The sequence below is a fragment of the Elgaria multicarinata genome, chromosome 7 (genome assembly GCF_023053635.1).
Source record: "Elgaria multicarinata webbii isolate HBS135686 ecotype San Diego chromosome 7, rElgMul1.1.pri, whole genome shotgun sequence".
NCBI lineage: Eukaryota > Metazoa > Chordata > Lepidosauria > Squamata > Anguidae > Elgaria > Elgaria multicarinata.
This window is the reverse complement of record NC_086177.1, coordinates 108,519,673-108,544,171: the sequence shown is the minus strand read 5'-3', so window position 1 is coordinate 108,544,171 and position 24,499 is coordinate 108,519,673. Positions and strand designations below refer to the sequence as shown.

General features: G+C 41.5%; 1 protein-coding gene across 6 annotated transcripts in view; it reads left to right on the top strand.

Moving 5' to 3' along the window:
* The window catches only part of PTK2 (protein tyrosine kinase 2), a 192,144-nt gene that overhangs the window by 150,209 nt on the left and 17,436 nt on the right, over nt 1-24,499 (top strand). For 5 of the 6 annotated variants that reach the window (XM_063131177.1, XM_063131181.1, XM_063131179.1 and 2 more), the window contains 4 exons: nt 6,906-6,992; nt 10,050-10,187; nt 12,471-12,602; nt 23,909-23,971. In XM_063131177.1, coding sequence (XP_062987247.1) covers nt 6,906-6,992; nt 10,050-10,187; nt 12,471-12,602; nt 23,909-23,971 — 420 coding nt within the window. The remainder of the gene's footprint in view (nt 1-6,905; nt 6,993-10,049; nt 10,188-12,470; nt 12,603-23,908; nt 23,972-24,499) is intronic. The other variant, XM_063131182.1, reaches the window with a different exon arrangement.

Sequence of the window (24,499 nt, the reverse complement as noted above, 5' to 3'; positions counted from 1 at the left end):
GGAAAACCTAATGAAAATATGCTAAAGGTAGTTGAAATAATAAGAAATATAGAATAGTTGCTACTCAGTTCCCATGACTTTTAGATGCATAGCCTTTAATGGCTAACTCGAGCTTTTCCACAATTGAGAGTAAGAATTTAAAAGTTGAAAAATACTGTATAAGTACGATAAAACATATAAGAACATGAAAACAATATACAAACTGTGTTCATCATATATAGGAACTAATAAACTATTTACTGAAATTTAGGGGGGGAAATGTTCTTCTGCTGATCTCTGCTGATAATACATTTCTGATGGGTTCCGTTGGCTTTCATCGTGTTAGCTACTTCACTGGAACTCGGTACTGTTTTTGCCAGGTCCACCTGAAACACCTATAAAGCCATTAATTAGGTCTGATAGCAATTGCAGTTTGGGTGTTGATAGGTGAAATAGCTAGCTATTGCTCTTTACATTCACATTTTTCTCTTTAGATTCTCTCCACTCAGGGAGCACAGCTTGTCATTAAAATATTTTGCCTGGGGATTAAACATTTGTCTCTTTGTCTTGTCAGGCTTCTCATAAATAACTGACTGGTGAGAGTCCCTGACATCCATAAAGTTACGTTTATGACATAATTGCAAATCATTTAGAAATGAGTTCATTCCATTCTATTTTATGCTGAGGCAGATTCCTTGCTCTGTGGCTAATGAGACCATTTGCTGCTGTTTTGCTTTCATCTGTTTTCATTCCAAGCCTCGGTATCACTGCTGGTTGCTGCTTCTCACCGTGTTTTTGTTTTTTGCCTGACACGTATTTCTCCAGCCACTTTCTACAACGCATTTTAAAACCTGTGAGTCAGGTGCAGTGGTATAGTGGTGCCTTGGCTTGCATGGACATAGATCTGCCTCTGCCCCTTAGAAATCCTCGTTCCCTCTGAGCTTAGCTGCAAGTCTTGTAAGACGTTTGAAAGGCATTGTAACTGAGCTTATTTAAGGCGGACAGCTATAGGAGCCTGCCATCTGTTTTTTGCTTGAATATAAGAGCAGCATAGATAGCATCAGGTAAGGTTTAGGATGAAATAGCTAAGAGAATCAAAGATTAGTCAGCCTAATAAAAGATTGGTTCAGTGTAAGCCACAGTGAATTTTGGGAAGTGCTTGTTTAGATTGCAAAGACATCTTTGGACTTTAAAAAAAGAGAGAGATTTATGGGGAAAGCTTGTGGTGGATGCACCTTTTTTTAGAAATATTGCCAACCATAGGATACAGGGAATGATTAAGAAGAAGTTGAGGACGTTCCAAGTTTCTCTGGAATTGTTGAAGGCAACAACAATGACATTAGTACATGGGAGGTACATAGATTTAGAGTAAGGGGCTTAGTAGGAGCCAGACCAGCTTATGATAACCAGTCAGTCCGCTAAAAGCACAAAAGCTGCCAAGTATATTATTAGGTATAATAATAGGCATAGAACTAAGGATATAAAATGAGGTTCACCTTATGAGCTGGGTTCCTGCCTTCTATCCCAACTCCAAGAGAACTTCCTGGAGAAGAAAGCTATCAATGGCTACTAGTCCTGATGGTTATGTGCTACCACCAGTATCAGAGGCAGTAAGCCTATATATACCAATTGCTAGGGAACATGGATGGGAGGGTGCTGCTGCACTCATGTCCTGCTTGTGGGTTCCCTGTTGACAGCTGGTTGGCCACTGTGTGATGCTGGACTAGATGGACCCTTGGCTTCTCTTATGTTTCCCTTTTTTGTCAGGGCAGTAGATCTAATGTAAGTCTAACTTTCTATTTTCTGTATGAAAGGTATGTGTGATTTTTGCTTGTGTGTTCGTTTAATTTATCACTACAGATAAATTATTGCTTGGAAATGGGATAACCTTTTTGAGAGAGATTTTATTCCTTTTCAGTTCAGTGCAGTAATAATGCACCATCCATACATATGTACATATTAATCACTATATGTTTTTAGTTTAGATAACTCAGGTAAGATGTATGCCAAAGGGAACTTCACATCGGCACATGAATGCACTATGGTGAAGAGCAAAAGCAGAGTTCTGCCAGCATGCAAGTGTTACTAATCCTTAACTAGTTTCCTGATCCTGAAGCCCAACAGACTTTGACTAGGTCCGGTTGACAAGGAGCATGGATGATAAAGAATGTACTTTGGTTGAGTGTTACTCTAAAGCTGCTGAGCACAAGATGTTAAACATATGGTCCTGGCAAGTGTTCATGGGGCTACTCCTGAATGATGGTATTTGTTCTTGGCAGAAATGTCCCATAGCATCATGTTGAGTCATTGTTATCCTGCTGGTAGGACCTTTCCTGCAAGGGTCTTTCTTTGCCCTGGCACCTCTTCAGTTTTTATGAAGCTATATAGAAACCTGGAGTTCAGTCCCATGGATTTGCTGGTGATACCTAGTGCTGTCTGTTCTAGTGCTGTCTGTTTGGTGTTCACTCAGGGCAAATTCATATGTTAGGCAACATTGTGTATATAGCTTCCTGGTGCACGAATACCCCATGCTTAGAAACATACGATTTCTCTTCACATGTTAAGCAATTTACTGTGCAAGCTCTGATGCACATGCAACAAATGTCTATTCTACATAAAATTTTGAATGGGCTGCCAGCATCTGGCGATTGGATGCAAATGGGCTGTGCCTTTTTGGCTAAGTGGTAGAGCACATGCTTTGCATGCCATAAGGTCCTAAATTCAACCCCTGGCACCTCCAGTCAAGAAATGCTTAGATATCCCTAGGGAAGACCCCTTCCTGAGATTGCTGCTTGTCAGAGTAGGAAGTCATGGACCAGATGGATCAATGGTCTCATCGTATAAGGGGTTCACATATGAGTAAGATCATAAGCCAAACCTGAACTAATGGTGAGGACTCCCTGGAGAAGTCTGGAACATACAGTATTTGAAATTATTTCAGGAGTCTTGTAAGACTTGGGCGGGCTATGGCTAAGCTCCGAAAGTGTTCAGTAATGTTTTAGCTGTTCTAATTGAATTTTAATAGATTATTGTACATTCTGTTCTTAACCTATAGTTACACCTGCTTGACCCTTCAGGGTAGAGTAGACTATGAATTCGAATGAATGAAATGTCAGTCCTGGGCTATAACTGAGTCATCTGATGTACTACCAGTACTGATTTACTGATTGGGTGTTTTGAATAAATTGCCTTGAATAATAAATTTGCATTTGCAAAAGTAAATAAATGGCATAAGTTGTAATAGCAAGCTGCCATTAATATCTAACAACATCGTTTGAGGGCATTAAATGTTAAATTCTTAGAACTAATCTGAGTGGATTTAATAGTTTTCTTTAATGTAATGAATGAAGAATTACAGCTTCATTAAGAAAAGCACATCGCTAAATCCTTTGAAGCCTGTGATTAATGAGCAATGGGAGATGATTAGCACATAATAGTGTATCTTTGCTTTTCTTTGGGATCAAGATGGGCTCTGGCATGTCTTAAGTCTTCTAATTATCTTTTCTGCCTTTTATTTTGAACCTGAATGTACCGAGTGAGGGTCTCAACTTCCATTAACTTTACAACAGACAACATAAGCAGTGCTGTTCTTTACTTAGTCACAATATGTAGGGCTCACCGCAGTATCAAATTCAAGTCACTTTTTGGCATTCAGTTGTCATTGATACTTTGACCGGATTATAAAAATGCAGTGAAGGTATCAACTTCCCCTTTTTTTCTTGTCAACGTTGTGCCTACAGAGCGGGTCAGTTTGGATATACAAACAATTATTGCTTGGTTTGAATTAAGAAAATGGCAAGGCGATACTACACATGCTTCATGATGAGGTCGCAAAAGCGGCCTTGGAAGATCTTGAAGTGGTATGGAAGGAGTGTTGTGGTGGGCAGGGAGGGGAGAAGAGAGAGGAGGCCAGATTATGAAGAATCGTATGGCCTCTTGATCCCCATCCCAGCTCCTGTCAGCACGCCTCTGGTAGTCAGGCTCAGTGGTCCATCTAGAAGTAAAACAGAGGAGGACAGAGAGGCGAAAATTGCCTCCGTCACCTTCCTGCCCCGTTGGCAGTAGCCCAGCAGGGCCTTGGATACTCGGACATCTCTGAGATCGGAGACTTCCATCCAGCGAGGGCGCGACACGTATGAATGTACCCTTCATCAAAGAAAAGTTTCATTCTTAATAAGTTATGGTATGTCATAGGAGAAGATTTTTTCCCCTCTTTTATAGGCTGACATTATATTTATTTTTATTTATTTATTTATTACATTTATATACCGCCCCCATAGCCAAAGCTCTCTGGGCGGTTTACAAAAGTTAAAAACAGTGAACATTAAAAAGTATACAACATTTAAAACCATCAAAAACATAAACAGTATAAGAACAACGGTATCCATTTAAAAACAATAGTTCTGGGGTCCGTTAGAAAACAAACTAACTTAGCATTGTTAAATGCTGTTAAACGCCTGGGAGAAGAGAAAAGTCTTGACCTGGCGCCGAAAAGATAACAATGTTGGCGCCAGGCGAGCCCCATCGGGGAGATCATTCCATAATTGGGGGGCCACCACAGAGAAGGCCCTCTCTCTTGTTGCCACCCTCCGAGCTTCCTTCGGAGTAGGCACTCACAGGAGGACCTTAGATGTTGAGCGCAGTGTACGGGTAGGTTCATGTCGGGAGAGGCGTTCCATCAGGTATTGCAGTTCCAAGCCATGTAGGGCTTTATAGGTTAAAACCAGCACCTTGAATTGGGCTTGGAAGCGTATAGGCAGCCAATGCAAGTGGGCCAGAATCGGTGTTATATGTTCAAAAATCCTTGTTCCAATTATCAATCAATTTGTAGCAAAGTCATTGGCTGTGTAAAGAAAGCACATTTTGACACGTTAAAATGCTCTAATTTTTTTTTAAAAAAAATGTTCTGAAGTGAAAGGCTGTTCAATCAACATGTTCTAGCGGTTCCCATATTTCAGGCTTGGCAATGCTCATGGTAGTCCAAGAACATTTGCAAATGAATAAGGCCCACTTCCAGTGGAATATTATATTGATGTATATTTGTCAATGTACTTACATGGATATTGGTGACTGGTTGTGGCATCCTATCAACACATTCACCTGGAGATTAATCATCAGAATGCATTGCATGAACCCTTGAGCAGGTACTCGTTCATTTCAGCGTTAGAAAACATAGCAAAGAGACAAGGCTCATTTTCCCTGCAACAGTTAACTTGTATGGACAGAATGCCTTCTTAGAGTATTAGGAGCAGTTTGAACACTACATTATGGATCCAGAGGGGCCTGGGAAAATGGAGAGGCAGTTCAGTTTGTGCAAGGTGGGTGCTCAAATTCCACCAGTTCTTCCCCCCCCCCCCCACTGCAGCCCCTCGTGCTCCATTCCGTGCCGTTCTAGAAGGTCCCTTGACCCTCAACCCAATTTGGGAGGAAGTGCAGTGGGGAGAAAGGTTATAGGAGAGTTCTGTTGCTTCAGCGAAACTCTGCTCACACTTCACTTTTTCCAGCCTCTTGTTGTTATACCTTGCATGGAAATGGCACTTGACAAAATAACATAAGCAAAAAGAAGGAAGTCCTTGCCCCGAGGGATTTAAGCCCTATCCTGAGCTATAGTAACAGGGGAGAAGAAAGCGGTGGGAAAGGCAACGCTAACAAATAGAGGTAGTAGAGGAATGGGAGAAGCAAGGCTAACATTTTAAATATACTGATAACTAGTGACTCCTTGACATTACCATAAATTATGTCACAAGCACAGTAGCCCAGCCAGCCACCATTTTTTATGTCCTATCAGTGTCAGCACATTAAAAGCAGGTACCCATGCCAGATCAATTGTACACAGGGTAATAAAAAGGTGTGGGTGGATACTACCGTAAAGAAATGACATTGACGGCCATTTTCAAAGTCACACAATACTGCACAACATAGGTTAGGCTACTTTCAGGAAAACTGTCACAGCTCTGAAAGTAACAAATCAACTTAGACATACTATACCCCTAAATGATGGGAAAGATGTGTGCTATCAAAGATATACTTGTAGTAGAAATCCACCTTTATTAGTTGAAGTACTGCAAGGGCTTGAGCAGAAAATGCACACATGCACACGCGCGCATACACACACAATTATTATGGCCAAAACATGGCTTTGGAATGACCAATCCACATAGCTTTTTAAGCCTATTGCAGATTTGTTAACCAGCTCTTTCTCTATAATATGATACGAGGGATTTCCAAATTGGATTGATATTTACATAGTTATGACCCATATGTAGGAGGAACAGTCATACCCCGTAAAGACAGAACACACTGTCAATATCAACTAGATACAAATGGACAAATAGGGATTTGGGTTGTGCACAAGCTCTCAATTATGTAAAGGTGCAATAAATCTGCATCTGGCTCATTAACTCTAAGGTGATTGAGAGGAGGGGAGAAGAGAATGCAGGAGCAATCAGCCAATTAGCTGAGGCGTGGAGGACTGAACATGCAAATGCCAGCGTGATTGGCTAGGTGGACAGGCTTTGGAATTAGACAGGAAATCGTGTGTGTGTGTGTGTGTGTGTGTGTGTGTGTGTGTGTGTGTGAGAGAGAGAGAGAGAGAGAGAGAGAGAGTAGTGTATGACTGGAGTCGTATATGGCTGACGAACTGGAACGCTGAATAGAAGCATTCCACTCTGCAAAATTTTGTTGCAGGTCCTCCTTGACTTTATTCCTTGTTTTGTAATAAAGATTGTGTGCCTGTCCACTGTGCGTTTTTTGGTTGCTGTAAATGGTGGTTGCTCTGGGCAGATTAGAATGAGACATGTAACTAAATACATCAATGAAAAGAACTTCTTCCTTAGTTATTCTTTTTTTAATGTTATTATTTTTAGTGGACATTGTGAGTTGCGTTATTTGGTTTTGTACTGAAAGTGTTTCCTTTCTATTTCTAGCCCAGCAGACCTGGTTATCCCAGTCCAAGATCTAGTGAAGGATTTTATCCCAGTCCACAGCATATGGTACAGCCCAATCATTACCAGGTAAAATCTGCCACACTTAATTTCACTGCTTTACTATCTCACCATCTTAGATGTTTGCAAGAGGAAGTAAAATATGGTTCATATAATTAAGGAGGTACCTGTGGAACATAGGCAGTCCTGACAAATTAACCTGGTTTGCACGATCATTTTGATCCATGGTGACTTAAATAAACAGCACTCACGGTCACCCATTCTGTAATCCAACCCCTCTCAAGGGTTGTTGTGTTGTCTGAACCTGGCAAGGGTGGGTGTTGACATGGCTAACAAACCACCCACAAGTCTAAAACAGCCCATGGGTTCTGAATGGTTTGTTAACTCAGCCAGCAACCCACCCTTGCTGGGTTTGGATGACACAACATACTATGAATAGGGGTTGGGCTACAGAAAGGCACCCAGCACATGGAGCGTATCATAGTGGCTTATCTAAGCCACAGTGTCTCAAAATGATCAGGCGAACCCAGCCATTGCTTTGAGTGTGTTGAGCATCTCAGCTTTTTGTACTACTGTTATTGCCATTAAATGTTTGTTATTGACAATTGCATGTCAGACATTGGACAGAATTGACCATGTTCCAGTTATAGGACTTCTCTTTGTCAGAGGTATAATTTGATGAAATTCAAAAAAAATGTGCAAGTATTTCCTTATTTTGCATCTAACCATGGGCCATCTACCCAACACCAAACTCTGTGATATTGCTAGGCAGTGCCTAAACCTCCCTTTTTAAAACGAAAGTTGAGTTCAGGATGGTGAATTCTGATCCTAGTACAAATGTCTATGATTGCAATTAGTGATCATGGAATTTCAGAATATAGACAAACTTGGAATGGACTTTCTAAGGAATAGTGTGTTTTTGTTGGCTTGCCAAAAACAAATTCTGTGCCCAAGTAACAAAAAAAAATTGACAACAGCAGAAGTTACACGTGCATATTATTATAATCATATGATATTTCCTTATCTTATCAATTTATGGATCTGTCTAGCCCTGGACTGTATACTCTGATAGGATTTTCCCAGTCCTGCCACTTGAGACCCTTTAGGTGGACTGCAACTCCCATCAGGCCTAGCCAGCCTAGCCAATCGTGAGAGATGATGGGAGTTGCAGCTCACTAACATCAGAGGGCCTCAAGTTGCCCACCAGCTTCTTTAATTGAAGATGTTGGGAACTGAACCTCGGACTGTCTTCATGGAAACCATCTGTTTGCTACTGAGTTACAGGCCCTTCCCTTGTTAAAGGAGTAATACATGCAGAGACTGAAATGGCTCTCAAAAGATTGGGACATTTCAAGCTTGTGATGGAATTGATCTATGAACGCTTGAAGGAAAAAGTCTAGACAAATATATCTGGAGTTTCTGCACATGGAGCTTCTGTGTCTGCAATAGGATGAGGGTGAACGGCTATGAGCCTAAAGGAGGTCCAGATGCAGAGGGGACCAGAGATAGAGATGGTGCAGAAAACTTTTATTATGGGTGTGTGTGTGACTTGATCATAGTGGTACACCCATGGAAATTTAAATACTTATGAAAAAGGGATGAGTTTAGCAGGGCATTCCAAACTTCAGTCAAGAGGCGAAAGGCAGCAGGAATGCCAGCAAAGAGCCGATTGTGGTAGCTTAGATAAAAACCAAGGAGAGCATGAGTGAGGGTTTCAGCAGATACAGAGAGAAAATGGTGGATGTTGATCATGTTGAAAAGGAGCAAGTGGCAGGCCTTTGCAATGGTTTGGATGTGGGCAGATAAGGACCATGTCAGAGTTCTCTGAAAGGTGAGAATCTGGGGATGAAGGAAGTAGCGACATCTTACCTTAGAGAGGAGTGCAGAGATTGTGCAGATTTGAATGGAAAGTATAGACACTTCATCTTTTCCATTTTTAATTTTGACACCTTACTGAGTCCACCAGCAGGAAATTTTGGTGAGAATGAGACAAAGCTAGGGAATTAGACCGAAAGTGAGATGTCAGAGCTGAAAGAATAATTGCGGGCACTGTTGTCTTAAAGGTATGGCAGGAACATTTCTCATTTATACAGGGCTTCAGCAAATACACCTCTTTGATCAAGCTCTAAACTGCAAATGTCACACAGATGTGAAAGAAGAATTAAATGTTCTGATAAGGCTCTGTTCCCCAGTGATCTCTTTGAAGGCTGTCAGGTTTTGTTTTGTTTTTAGAGAAACGAACATCCCCTTTCCACCTCTTTGGTTTTTATCCCCCTTGCATTGCTTTAACTTTGATCTCGTACCACCCAGAATTTCTGGCAGAATTATTACAAGAACACACAGGTGCATGCAAAGCTTGCAGTATGTCTGTATAGAGGCATTGCTGTACATTTTAAAGCAGCTTTGAATCATAATGGAGAAATTGTTGGGACATCCGCGAGTTTCTTTTGCTGTCACCCCAGACATGTAAGCTTGTAGGATATACTCTGGGCCAAATTTAGCAGGATGTGTAGGGAAATGCAAGTATAATGATTATTAGTGTGTAAATGAGCACTGTACATGTATATATCACTCATGTGTCAAGTGGTCTGATTAGTGCTTAATCAGTAAAAGCATATTGAAGTTTACTTTTTCAGGGAATAAATCATATCTTACTACAGACCTAAATAATAACTGCATATTTAGACACCTTCTAAGAGTACGTCATTTTATTTATTTATTTTTAATTTATTTATTATTGCATTTATATCCCCCCCTTTTTTCCCTCCAATGAACCCAAGGCAGCATACATCCTCCTCCTCCTCTCCATTTTATCCTCACAACAACCCTGTGAGGTAGGCTGGGCTGAGAGTCTGTGACTGGCCCAGAGTCACCCAGTGGGTCTCCATGGTCAAGTGGGGACTAGAACCCAAATCTCCCGACTCCCAGTCCAACACCTTATCCACTACACCACACTGGCTCTCATTTTGTGAGTGAAAGCATCAATGTCACTTATTTTCTATTTTTTTCTTGCTTGAATTACTATTTATAAACCCACCCCCCACCCATTTATGAAGACAAACTCCTAAAATGTCTAACGGGAGACGAAACAGTGTGTTCAAACATTTCTCAATATTTTTTTGGTAGGTCTCAGGCTATTCCAGTTCCCATGGGATTCCAGCTATGGCGGGTAGCATCTATCCAGGCCAGGCCTCTCTCTTGGATCAAACAGATTCCTGGAACCATCGGCCTCAAGAAATATCCATGTGGCAACCCAACATGGAGGTAATGCCTACCCAGAGACTTAGCAAGTTGAGGGCAATGAAGAAAATTATCTTGCTTTCTAGTGGATGTGTGCACACTTGTTCTTTTCCTTTTTTGCTCCTCGTTCAGTGAGACTTCATTACTTCTTTATAGCTAGTTAACCTCAGCTTCTGGCCTAATACTTACAAGCACCCACTACAGAATTTACGTAATGATAAATGGTATTAGGATTGCTGCCTTATTCCAGTGTAGTGATTTGAAATGATTATCATGGAAAAATACATGTGGAAAATGTTGAGAATCCACAGAGCAGTGAAAACTTGCTCCAAAAGCAGGGTGGATTTAAATTTGTTTTAAAAATCCACTATCACGATTTAAATCACTACTCACTCGATTTAATCATGTGACACACACCCACCCAAAAAAGTGCACTCTTCCTCGCTATATTTTACACAACTCAAAAGTTACCAAAGACTCATTCTTGCTGGTATAATCTTAATATTTACGACCAGATGAAGGTTTCGTTTTTAAAATTGCAACTTTTCAGATTAGTTTTACAGTTATATATATATAAAAATACTGATTTGGTTATACTATTAGAAACACATAGATAATTATGAAATTATTACGAGGTGAACTATCTCCAGTTTAATAGGTTAATCATTCATATTTGGACAATTTTTTTTGCTGTACTTTATTAGGAGGAGAAAAATAATCTTACAGAAACCTCTGGAAGAGCATGACATTGTGAATGGATTAATGGAATTCATTTACCAAAAAATTTAAATGAATTTTTAAATTTTGTGCTATATAATTAAAAACAAATCCCTTTGGACTATAATGTATCTTAAATAGAAAACTATCTTTAGATAGGTTTTTTCCTCAAAAAGCATGTTTATTAAAAAAATCCAATTTAAATAAAAAAAATCCGATTTAAATAAAAAAAATCTGATTTAAATAAAATCCAATTTTTTTATTTTTTAAAAAAAATCATTGATTTTTATCCACCCTGTCGTGTAGCATAGCAGTGGTGACAGTGACACCCAGGTACACGGCACAGCTGCCGTTTGCTGGGGGGTGGGGGAAGGGAACCCAGTGTCGGTGTCATATTTTTCTTCTTCAGGGAGTTACAAGTATTTGCCAGCTCCCCTCCCATTTCTTTCCTTCTGCAGACAAGCTAGTGGCTTTGCTTTTTCTCTAAGCTCTGCTCCTGCAGCAGTTCTTACTTGTCTACCAGTTAATAAACTATGCTTAGCTAAACTTTGAGCTAAAAACATTCTACCAATAAATGGTATTTTCTTGGATTTGTAAATGGTGGTCCCAATAAAAATAGGGGAAGTGATTCTTTCCTCAGCAAAGTTAGCAATGCAAGGATTACACACTGACATATAAAACTCCTGATGAAAATTCAGAGTGAAAAACAGTTACTGTTCCCCCCCACCCTCCTCCTCCTCTTCCAACTGATTTGCTGATTTTCCCAGACCCCCACCCCACCCCTTTTTTATTTTTAAACCAGCTCCTATTGGTGTGCCCAGGGCTATCTTGCTTCATAAGTATATAAAGCTTGGACAAAGCCAACAGTACTCCTAAACATGGGATCTGTTGTAGAACTAGTTAAATAGTTGAAGTTTTGTCCACTTTTAACAACAATTAACCTCCTTACATTCTGTTAATGCACAGCCTAAAAAGAGCATCCAAGTGGGAAAAACTTCTTACTGTTGGGTCAGACAAGGCTCTACAGTCAACCAGAGAGCCCTGCTATGGCCCTGTCTCCACATTACTGTCCATCTGCCTGCATCCTTTCTTGTTTACTCTTTGGCAGTATGGGGTTGCATAGCAGGGTTGAGCAAAGACATTTGAGCAGAACAGCAAATTTCCTGGGTGGGTTGTAGTGTTGGAACGGGGCATCCCGGATAATTATAGCAACTGTTTGAACCAATTGATGCTACATATTTCTGACTACGTAGAGGCTTTTTAGGCCTCTTATGTAAACTAGTCTTCTGTTATGTAAAGTGTCTAAACATGCATTGCTTTAAATCTCTCTTCTGCTTTTTAATATCTGCTGTCTTTATGACAAGTTTCTTATTATTTGTCCGTGGAATTTCCATGGAATTAGGTTAGGCTGCACCATTTTTAACAAGTTAACTGCTAACTCTGATTTTTATCTAGCCCCCAAAGGCTGCTTGCTGCTTCAAGAAGAAAGGCAGAGTAGATGGTTATGTTAATAAATATAAAAATACAACAAAATATTTAAATGGTAGAGTTTCTCTTTCTCTCTGCCCTGCCCTGCCCCCCACCCGGTAGGATTCTGGCAGCTTGGATCTGCGAGGAATGGGGCAAGTTCTACCAGCACACCTAATGGAGGAGAGGTTGATACGACAGCAACAAGAAATGGAAGAAGACCAGCGATGGTTGGAAAAGGAAGAAAGATTCCTGGTAATACATTCTGCTGTGCTGTTTATCCTTGTCACTAATTAGTATAGTCTTCTCCTCTCAGGCAAGTTTGGTGCAGGCTTGGAAGTCAGAAGCGTTGTTTGCATAATCAACATGCTTCCAAATTTTTTATTTCTGATCATTGTGAAGTCAGGAACGACAGATCGCCCTCATGTGTGAAACACACTTAATGTCTGGTGCTCGCAAATCTTCCCACAAATGCGTGATCCATGAATCTTTATTTCAATTTTGTTAAATTTTATATTATCTATTTGGAGTCCTTAAGAAGAAAGATAGGATGCATCTTTTTTTTTAAAAAAAAAAGTGCAGTTGCACTAGGGCTTCTGGTGTTTTAGTACCACTTTCTTATACTACATCACAAATGTCCCTTTTGACACTCCTCTGGGTTTCCAAAGTTAAATGCTTCGTGGGACTGCTTTGGAGGGGAAAGGAAAAAAGAGCTTAGAACGCCTGCTGTGAGGTTTGCCTTATTTAGTTTCGGATCATGAAATCGTGGTGGCTCAATCCTTGAGTGGAGAACAGGTAGTTTGGGGATCTGGGGCCGGAAGGCCGTTTCTGGATCTTGTTTCCAAATAAGAAACTCAACCCTCCACTGAACCTCTGGGCCAGAAGACTCAGTGCTCCATTCTTTTTGAGAGGCCAGCAACAGACAAATAACACACAGCCCTTGGGAAGAGGAGCACCATTAGCAGTGGCAGAATTGGTTGGTTCCTGGAGGCAACCTGAGCCAAGAAAGGATCCCTCGCCAGGACATCTCTCACCCTGGCAGAGAGCTGAAAGACCAGAAGGGAGGAGGGATTATTCCCTCAAGATGCCAAATTTCCCTACCAAACAAGCTGCATTTATGCATGCTGTGGGTTACTGCCGCCACTGGGTGGTGTATTAATTGAGAGGAATTTTATCTGGAAGCGGTTTGGGAAAATTAATGGACTTCAGTGAAATGCAACTTCTGTTGGAGCAGAGAAGTGTGGATTCAGAGGTGTGGCGTGAGGCTCATATTCCACCTCTGCCTTGTACTCAGGTTCTTGGGAAAGGAAAAGCTGTCCTTGGGCATTGAGGCAAGGCCTCTTATGGTGTCATTTCAGGGCAAACCTCTGAGAACCACGTAATTTCTGTGATCTTTTTGGTAGGCTACGGTCCCCTGAGCCTTGGGGTAAAGGTTCTCCAGAAAATGTGTGCATGTATGTATTTATGGATGGATAGATATAGATGGTGGTTGGGTGTGGGGGTAGGACACATTAAAAGGAACAGACCTAAAATTGAATTGTGTACCCTAATTTTGCCAGAGTACCAAAATGCGCGCTAAAACGTTCAACCTTTTTTGCCTAATTTGGGCCCCAAATTTGCCTAATTTGGGCCCAAAAAATGATGAAGAGATCTGCAATGCATAGAAATAATTTATGGGTGCATCATGGAAAAGATGCAGAACAGATGATGGAAAACGTGTATAATATATGAGGAATAAATCTCTGCCCCCCACGTCCACGTTATGGAGAAATGACAGGGGGTTGGACTTGATGGCCTTATAGGCCCCTTCCATGATTCTATGACCTCCTAGAGCTACAAGGCCTGGTATTTCAATTGTATATTATACACCAACATTTCCTTCTTTTTGCCTGTTACCAGAAATTATACAATGATCAGCCAATGCCCTATTGGGCTATAATTGCTGGGCAAAATATCACCACCACCATCCTTTTCTAACAGTGGTAGCATCCACAGTACCTTATTGTAGTATGTGTGTGCCATTCTCACTCCATGTCTTAAGCAGTTGGAGAGTCAATGCATGGACATTTCGGTATAATTTCTTTAAGAATGACATTTTTTCCCCATGAGAGAATCATCATATTTCTCTTCAGCAGCATTAAGTAACCTACTGAAAGCGAAATTAACATGTTCAGCCATCTAGATATAAATGCTTTTTCAGTGAAGATGAATTATCCAGGGAAACGCTATCCTTGCAATGTATTTCACAGTTTATGATTTACATCTTAACTTGCATTTTAGTCGATACCTTCTTTTAAAAATCCGTTTTTAACGTTTCTATTTCAACATCACAACGTCTTAGTCAAAGCTGTTCTCATCAGATATATCTTCAGTCTCAGTTGCAAGATGGTAGTACTTTTCCTCATTGATACGTGTGTTAGAATTGTGTGAACAATCAGTGCAAGGCAGCCCAGAGGCATGACAGGATTTTGCCACTTCAGGACACTGCTTTCAGTATATTATCAGTTTTTCCTCAAGACTGGGGTTATCGCATTGTAGGAGTAAAAAAGACTTCAACCATCCCTATAATAGAAACTTTTATTACATACCTTTAGAACAGATATATGTAAAGCCAGGGCCTCATGCATTTTGGTGGCTCTGAAGCAGTCTTTCAGCCAGTATCAAAATGAGCTTAGGCATCTTTGAGCATTGTGATGGTCTGGAACTTCCCAAAGGGACACAGGTAACCATGATCTCCGCCTCTTCTTTGTTTACAAAGCCTCAAAAATGATATTTAACACTTACATAGCACTTCAGAAAACTTCACGTATATTATTTATAAAGCACTTTAAATGTATAGGCACTGTACTAATTAAAATGCACACACACACACAGGGCCTACTCATTAGATTACAATCTAATAGAAAGGATTCAGAAGTAAAAAAAAAGAGGGGAAGGAAAATTCAAACGTTATGCCGTTTTGACGTTGTATCAATAATCTGTTTTGATAATCCTGTAAAGTCGATCAGTTAGAGTTATCTTCATATGGCAAATATGGTAGGGAGAACCGCTGGGTTAGTGCAGCCTTGCCCAACCTGGTACCCTCCAGATGTGGTGGACTGCAATTCCTGTCACATCTGGATGGCACCAGGTTGTGGAAAGCTGTATTAGTGGCTTTTCTAAAATCACCTGGAACTTTCGTGGCTGAGGCAAGATTTAACGGGGGCCTTCACAGTTCACTGTCTTAGAACATAAGAAGAGCCCTGCTGGACAGAACCAAGGGTCCATCTAGTCCAGCACTCTGTTCACGCCGTGGCCCACCAGCTGTCGACCCAGGAACCCACAGGCAGGACATGAGTGCGACAGCACCTCCCCTCCCACTATGCTAGACTCGGTGTCCTCTCCCAAAATTAGGCACAGCTGAGAAGTATGCTTCCTGTTGTTCAAGAAATAAGATCTCTCTAGCTAATATCATTCCAGAAATCCTTGCTTGCTTGTGTCTTTAAGTGGGGGCTGGAGTGGGAATGGCCCGTGTGCATGGCTCAGAAGTACCACTTACTGCTTTGGCTCAGTATGTTTTACTTTTCTTTTATGAAACACAATAGTACCATATTCCCCCTACTGTAAGAGAAAGCAATTGATGCAGTGTTTTGGTAACAAGGGAAGTTTCACTTGAGGCATTAAGTTAGAACAACTCCAAATGGTTAATTAATGCTTGTTGGTTAGTTACTTTTCCATAGATTGTGTGCAGCTGACAAAAGCTGGGAAGAAGATTGCAGTTCTGTTCATGATGCTACGGACTGTAATCTGAAATTCCTACTGTTTTGTTAATATAAGAATAATACAAGACTACTGGGAACCCTTCAGCTAAAACAAATCTCACCTATACAGAAATGGGGATAATGACTGGAAGGTAAAGGACTGATTAATAGCAGATTCCCCTGCTGGGAGCGTGAGTCAGTCTGTGAGACTGGCACGGTATTTTTTTTCCAGCCACTTCTTTTACCAGCAGGACATTATTTTCTGTAGGGCTGCAGGCTATGTCTAATTATAAACAGTCTCAGAAAGATGAACAGAAGACCCATTTACCCTTTTACTTGTTATATGGGAAGTTGGCATATGGCACGTTGAATAGAATCAGTGGTCACCAAGGCACATGTTGGGCCTCATCAGTAGCACTGGATTCCCCAAAAGGCTAGCTAAAACTGGGGCTGCAACATTTAATGTACAGATTGGCTAGATGAATTGTGTTTTTTTTAATGGGCTACAAAGATACCTCTGATTAGTTTAAGTTTTAATTCAAATGCTCAGAGATTTGTACATTGTTTCACCCAATGTACTCCACCATGTGCTCCACCAAGTTCGCCCCTTTCTGTCAGAGGCTGATCTTACCACCACAGTCCAGGCCCTGGTTCTTTCCAGACTGGACTGTTGCAACCTGTTGTATGCAGGGCTTCCCTTGAAGCAAATCCAACGCCTACAGGCTGTACAAAATGTAGCAGCCAGGTTGGTCAAGGGGCTCCCGAAGTGGTCTTCTATCACTTTGGTGCTTCAAGAGCTCCATTGGCTGCCGGTGGCTGCTAGGGTGCGCTACAAGGTCTTGTTAGTTTCCGGGCAAAGTACAAAGTGTTGGTCATTACCTTTAAAGCCCTAAATGGTTTGGGTCCAGGTTACCTGCGGGATCGCGTTCTCCCATATAGTCCGCCCCGCATACTCAGGTCCCCTGGGGTGAACTTACTTCAGTCAGCTAAAACTAGGCTGACATCAATTTCCCAGAGGACCTTTTCTTCTGTTGCCCCCAGATTGTGGAATGGCCTGCCAGAGGAGATTCGTAAAATTAACTCTCTGTGTGATTTTAAGGCAGCTTTAAAGACTAGCCTTTTCCGGCAGGCCTATCCAGATCAATGTTAAATCATGAATTTTTAAGATGTATTGATTCCTGTTCTAATGTTGTTCCCCGCCTCAATCCAAAGGGAGAGGCGGGTAAGAAATAAATTTTATTACTATATTATTATTATTATTATTATTATTATTATTATTATTATTATTATTATTATTATTATTATTGACCATGTATAAAGCCCTGCATTGCTCGGGTCCTGGATACCTGAGCACTCGCCTTTCTCCTGTGTCTCACCATTGGCAGACTCGCTCTCAGGAGCAGGGTGCCCTGATGGTCCCCCGCTACAAATTGGAATGTGCGGTGGCCAGGGCTTTTTCAGTGGCTGGCCCCCAGTTATGGAACAATGTGCCACTGGAGATTCGACAGGCTCCCACTTTCAATTGCTTCAAATGCCTTTGTAAGACGTTTTTATTTTCACAAGAGTCTGGGGAGGGGGTGGTTTAAATTGGGGTTGAGGGCTTTTAATGGTTTGAGGGTGAGGGTTTTAATGGAATTGTCTTAATGTGGGTTGATGGTTTTAATGGAATTGTTTTATGTGTTATTGTAAAGCGCCTCGATGCCAGAAATGGTGAGGCGGCGCTATAAAAATGTTTTAAATAAATAAATAAATAAATAAATAAAATTCACACAGGAGGAATCCCTCTTCTAAAATGACAATTGTCACAACACATCATCTAAAAGAGGAAAAAATGGTTCCTGCTTCAAAAGTATTTTTAGTCACATACAAATCTAATTGATTGACTACTTGACTAATACTCATATGATTAATAGATTATAATGTCTTTACAGGATGGAGCCTTAGATAAAACCATGGAGGCTATTGCTGACTGTTTAACAAAGTCATGTGTAATTTTTAACTTTGGATTTTGCAAAGCTGGCAGTGAACAAATAACTGGGACTTGATTAATGGCCTGTGATGTTGTATCTGTGGCCCAGTTCGTACATAAGTGCAGCAGTGCGGGCTCTGCTTTCCCACAAACGATTCCCAGGCCCCTCTGGTAATGTCCATCGGTGGGCGGAATTGAATGGGAGAAGCAAATGGCATGGTTCTCCTTCTTTTCCAAGTCAGCTTTGCCCTCTGTGCGGGTCAAGTTCTGACTGTGTGGGAAGGAGCTGTGTGTGTTGCTTGCTCCATCTAGAGCAGAATGGGTCTGGATCACTACCACACTACTGCAATAAAAACATTTTCAGTTACACTGAAAACATCAGAAGCGGAATACTGATGTCTTCTCTGTATGCGCTTGCTTGAGATTCATGTAACTTAGGGGTTTTTGGCACTGTAAATATCTGCAAATATCTCCCAAGTATGAAAACTACTGAGGAACAGCAGTAACCTTCAATTCAATCTTCACCTGCTTTGTTGTGTTTTCAAAATTAATTGCTATATTCTGGCCACCCTCCTCTGGATGAAATTATGCTATGTTGCAGAAATGAGCAGAAAGCGAAGTCTTTAAGAGACTTTGTCCTAGCAGTGTTTAAGGAACATAAGAACTGCCATGTTGGATCAGACCAAGGGTCCATCTATGCAGCACTCTGTTCACGCAGTGGCCAACCAGCCATCGGCCTGGGACCAACAAACAGGACATGGTGCAACAGCACCCTCCCACCCATCTTCCCCAGCAACTGGTGCACACAGGCTTACTGCCTCAAATACTGGAGATAGCACACAACAATCAGGGCTAGTAGCCATGGATAGCCTTCGCCTCCAGGAATTTATCCAACATGTTTTATTTCGAATTCTGTTACTCTGTAAACTGCCTTCTTGAGAGTTCTATTGTGAATTATGTTAGTATGTAAACCAGCTTGAAAGAACTGTAGAAGCCTTTAAAGGTCGTATATAAATAACTACAACAATAGTAATAATAATTTTGCAGCCTGCAAACCATATTTGTGCAGGGTAGATGCAGATACAACTGCTGCATTCCAGTCAATTCAATGTAACTGGTGCCACGTTATGTTCCAAAATTATCCACCAAAAGAAGAATTTGTTTTCTTCATTAGCATACGTATCCATCTAGACCAGCATGCTGTTTTCAGCAGTGCTCAGCCAGTTGCTTGTGGGAATTGCACAACAGGGCCAGCCACTGGTATTCAGAGGAATAATGCCTCGGAACCTGGAAGTTTCATTCAGCTGTCACGACTAAAATACCATTGGTCTAATTCTATTTTAAAGTCATCTAGGAGCCAAACTAGACATTATATGGGGATTCTGTAATTGGAACTACCCACTTCTCCATCTCTGAAAAAGCAACCACAGAACAGTCCTGATGTGTCCCCATAAATTGTGGCCCTGTGTTTTCCGATCCACACCTCATGGCAGCTTAGGAAAGAGGGATTTGAATAAGAACTACAGAGGCAAAAAGTGCCCCCCGGCTGCCTTGAAAGAAAGAAAGAAAGAAAGAAAGAAAGAAAGAAAACAACATGTGGGGATTTTCAGTCACAGAAATCCCACATAAAATCTGGTGTGGCAATCACTACGTTCTGCATCAGTGAGTTGCAAAAATTAATTCTTTGCTGTGTCAAGACTTCTGCTTAAATTGTCCCCAGACATTTAGGCTTTCCTTGTAGGGAAGGTGCTGTAACCCTTTGATAATTTTGGTTGTTCTTTTGGGCATACTTTTTCATCTCTGTGATTCCTTTTTGAGATGGGAAGGCCACATACAGTATTCCAGTAATGGCCATATGATGGCATTATTATATAACCATTCCCAGCACAGCGTAACTAACAACCTCCTCCATCCGCAAATCCTTCTCCAGAACCAAGTTCTGCTTTTGGTTTACATTATACTTCCTTTCAGCTGTACAGAAACTTCTCCTTAAACCGGATTTAATGGAGTATGCAGATTGCAGTCAGTACAGTTTTAACTTTCGGTCCATAGTCGGAGCTATTTCAAGTCATACCTACAGGAGCCACTCACTCCTCCTCAAAAGCTCTTAGAATTAGCAAGGCAGGCTTCAGATTGGTGCCCCATTCAGAACCAGAGGTACTTGGAGAGCCAAGATTGGCTTATATCTTAGGTGGTAGAGCCAGGGACTGTGCCTGATCCCTGGCGTTTGTGTTCCAGGTCGAACTACTCCCAGACCCTCCTCACAGAGGTCTTCTAGGAAGGGAAGTGGGGGGAGTTGGCTGGCTGGATTGTGCGGGCTGGAGCAGAGAGCAGCAATAGCCAGAATCCAGCCCAGTTGGGGACAGTGAAAGTGGAAAAAGCAAAGGTACAAAGAGGAAAACCCCCCCCCAACTTCATGTTGTAATCAGATTTCTTTGGAATATAGATTCTGGGTAGACGAATGCTTATTTTCTCAGAGCAATGTTTTATTTATTTATTATTTAGTTACATTATTTATATACCACTCCCCATTCAAAATTTCAGAGCGGTGTACAAGATAAAATAAAAGAATCAAAACACACTGAAAGAAGCAAAATGCAAAGTGAACCATGGCTGGTCATCAAGGGAAGGCTTCCTGAAACAGTGACGTTTTCAGGAGGTGCCGAAAGGAATACAAATTTGGCACCTGCCTGACCTCTAGAGGCAGGGAATTCCATAGGAGGGGGGCCACCACACTGAAGGCTCTTCCCCTGGTGGACTCCAATCGGAGGATGGGTCTATGTGGAACCACCAGGAGCATGACCTCAGTGACTGGGCAGGTTGATAAGGGGAGATGGCGTTCTTTCAGGTATCCTGGTCCCAAGTTGTTTAGTTGTTTAAACTAGTACAAGAACCTTAAATCTGGCCCAGTAGTGAATAGGCAGCCAGTGAAGTTCCCTCAGCAAAGGAGTTACATGCTGGAAAGGGGCTCTGCTTCTTTTCTTCCCTTTTTCAAATCCTGCTACCCATTCGGACCCTTCTCTGTTGTGGTTTTCTGTCCATGGCCTATGGCTGACTCTGTGCATGAATATATCTTGCCTTTGAGCCCTGTTCAGCCAAGTGTCAGCATTTCTTACAGCAGCAAGAGCCAGTGTTGTGCTCAGGACTGCAACCCTTCCCTGGCCCCTCGGTATTAAGGGATGGAATAACTGACATAGTGTTCTTATCTTCTTGGTTTTGTATTATTATTTTATTTACAAAAATTCCCACAGATATGCAGCTCAGTATTTGTCCTAGATTGACTAAGAAAACAGGAACAGCAGCAAGGAAATTGATGGACGTTTGTGCTAAAGTTGGGTTTTTATTTTAGGATTAAAAAAAGAAAGAGGCCATAGTTTTTCCTTCGTTGAGAATGAGTTGTTCATTTTTTCCCATTGAATTAATAAAAGAACAACATGGAATGTAGCAGAGTTCTCCAGTTTCTCTTTGTGGAGAGGGACAAATTGGTGCTAAGGTTTTCCTCGACGGCCCCCAAAAGATTTCACTTTTGTAGCTTTTAGCTTAAAGTGGTTATATTAGTTGCTGCGTTTGTGGTAGGCTGCTACCACCTTCTGTTAGGTAGAGTTACCCTAACTTCAAGTGGATTAACTGTGGTCACTGCCTAGAAAAACTGCTTGAGGATACCTTGAGAGTGCTGAATGGAGAAATAATTGTGCACAGGGTGCTTTGTGCACACATGAGCTGCTACACACCCTAGAGAACCCTTGCAAAAGAGGAAGTGTTGATATGGGTTCTGTAGCTGGATCGGCGGTTACTTTAGGGGCAAACTTGACTGGGCAAAATTCAAGGAGAGTCAAAGGATAGCAGGACAAACAGAAGACTGGCTGTAGATGCAGCTTTTAGCAAGAACTGTACACCAGGCCCCTTATCCAATTCCTTTTCTATCGGCTGCTGAGAAACTAGTGGCCACATGTCATTCCCAGGCAGGGCTGAGGAGCTGTTTCTGGTGGGCTCAAAGGCAAGATATATTCATTCAAAGAAACGAGCTGCTGGATTGGCATTTATCACATTAAGAAAGTCCACCAGACTTTACTAAAACGGCTAGAAAAATGCTTCCTTTCATTGAACTTCCCATGTGGGAATTCCCCCTCTGCCTCAGGAAGGTCCGGAGTGCAAAATGGCCAGTTATTATGACGCTCACTCGTGCTAAGCCAGGCAAAAATCAGTGACTAAAGGAATCAGGAACTTTGAGCATTTGGTGGGGTAATGCTCCTTGCTGTACTGCAGGCATTCTTATTAGTAAATCTCATAGTAGTTCCTTTGACATTCCTTTACTGTTTCTAATAAAAACCCCTCCCACACTAAACAGATGCTTTTGCCTGAAAAGACCTCGTAATGCTACCATCCATGTGCCTTCTCACACGTCCACTGCTGCAGTGCTCATCCTGGCTTTTAATCATAGAATCATAGAATAGCAGAGTTGGAAGGGGCCTACAAGGCCATCGAGTCCAACCCCCTGCTCAATGCAGGAATCCACCCTAAAGCCTCCCTGACAGATGGTTGTCCAGCTGCCTCTTGAATGCCTCTTTAAAACCTGGTTGTGGCTAACAGCCCCATGATTTACATGGGGTTATTTCTCTCCACCCCCTAACAAACTCTTTGTAAGGTAGGTTAAAGTAAAAGAGAATGACTTCCCAAGGCCGCTCATTGAGCAGAGATTTGAACTCAGGTCTTGCTCTAGGGTGGATAAAGACATTTTATGCTAGAAATAATGTGTACACGTTGAACCTTTTATTCCTTGTGTCTGTAGTTTTGAACGTATAGCTTCAGATATTCTTCTTTACCCAATCTCTGGTATAGTATTTTCTTTAGCAGTCTTTTAGTATTACATATCCAGGATGGCAGTCTTGCTTATTTTAATCACTTAACATTGATAAATGATCCAGTTATTTAAAGACTCGTGAATACATTTGAAAATGATGTTTTCATTGCCAAAGGTTGTATAGATTACTTCTGTTCCTAACTTGTTCAAAACATATTTCATATTGTTCTTCCACGGACTAATTCTTTCCCAGGCTTTTGTTGTGTAATTCCGTATCATACTGTGGGCACGATCCTTAGGAATTCAGGGAACACATAACTACACACAGATGATCTTTTATTTTCTAAACCAAATCAACTCTCTATTACTCTGCCTTTTCCAAAGAAATGGATCAAAAGTGAATTTTGCTCGCTGCTATTCCTGCAAGCGGAGGAGTATTGAGTCCAGGCTGCCTTCCTAACTTTCTGCATCTCTGTGCTTTTAAAGAGCTTTGGTAATTGGCCCCATTTGGGAAGTTTGGAGATGGAGCCAAGTACATTTAAGCCTTCCTCAAGCAGGAAACAGGAATTAATGTGCAGCGTTTCTCATCCTGTGGTTTAAATTTTCGCTGTTAGGAAGAAAAGCGCAATAAACGACGACTCTGGTGTTGCTGCTTGCTGCCGCTCCTCCTCCTGAGAGAATTAAAATGCAGGTTTTCCAATGTTGTCTTGGGGAAATGGTACTATCAATATTTATCTCAAAGCCATTTATATACAAGCAGAAAGCGGGTAGCTAGAAAGAGCTAAAAAATATAAACTTTAGAAGGCGGTTGGAAGGTTTAGTCATTGTATTTTGCAAGAGCATGTTGTGGGGACAGAGCAGGCGCGTGAGGAGAAGGAATGTAATAGCATCTGTATTAGTCAAAGCATATTCTTTTTTGTCGTCGTTCCCCCCCCACTCCTTCCAGGACTGCTTTCTTTGCCTTGAGAAAGAATTCTTATTCCTAGACTATTTGACTTCTAAGGCTCTTTAAACCCCCAATACAAAACCACATCTCTTTTCATTTCCTTAGAAACCTGATGTGAGGCTCTCCAGAGGGAGCATTGATCGAGAAGATGGGTGTCTCCAGGGTCCGGTAAGCACATATATACCATCTTTTCATCTATGGAGAGCAATGTTTGTTTAATTTTCTCGGTGGAAAATACTGTTAACGTTCCAGCGATCACAGGAGAGGAGTTCTGATTTGCTCGGGGTTTCCATGATTATTATGTTTCTGTGAGAGACTTCAGGAGGCTTCTCTGGGAACGGCGGCGGCAGGAAAATATGGTTCACGCAGCACTTTTGGTGGCTGCTCCTTTTCATGCTGCTGCTTCTGAAACAGATGCTTTCTCCCCTTCCCAACAAAGCTCTCATTATTTTTAAAGCAGCTGTGTGGGACACAGCCAGGTCAGGGTCTGCGTGTGTTTTTAAGTTAGCTTTGCATCGGTATTGCTGTCAACAGGAAGCCAAATTTTAAAACGCCGCCTGCAGATGTTTCAGTAACTAGTGAGTATTCTCCAAAGTAATGTGAACATTCAGTAGCGTTGTGAGGATGGTAGTAAGTAAACTATCAAGAGCTGGATCTGTTTTACTTGCTAAACAAATTTGCAACAAGGGCATAGCC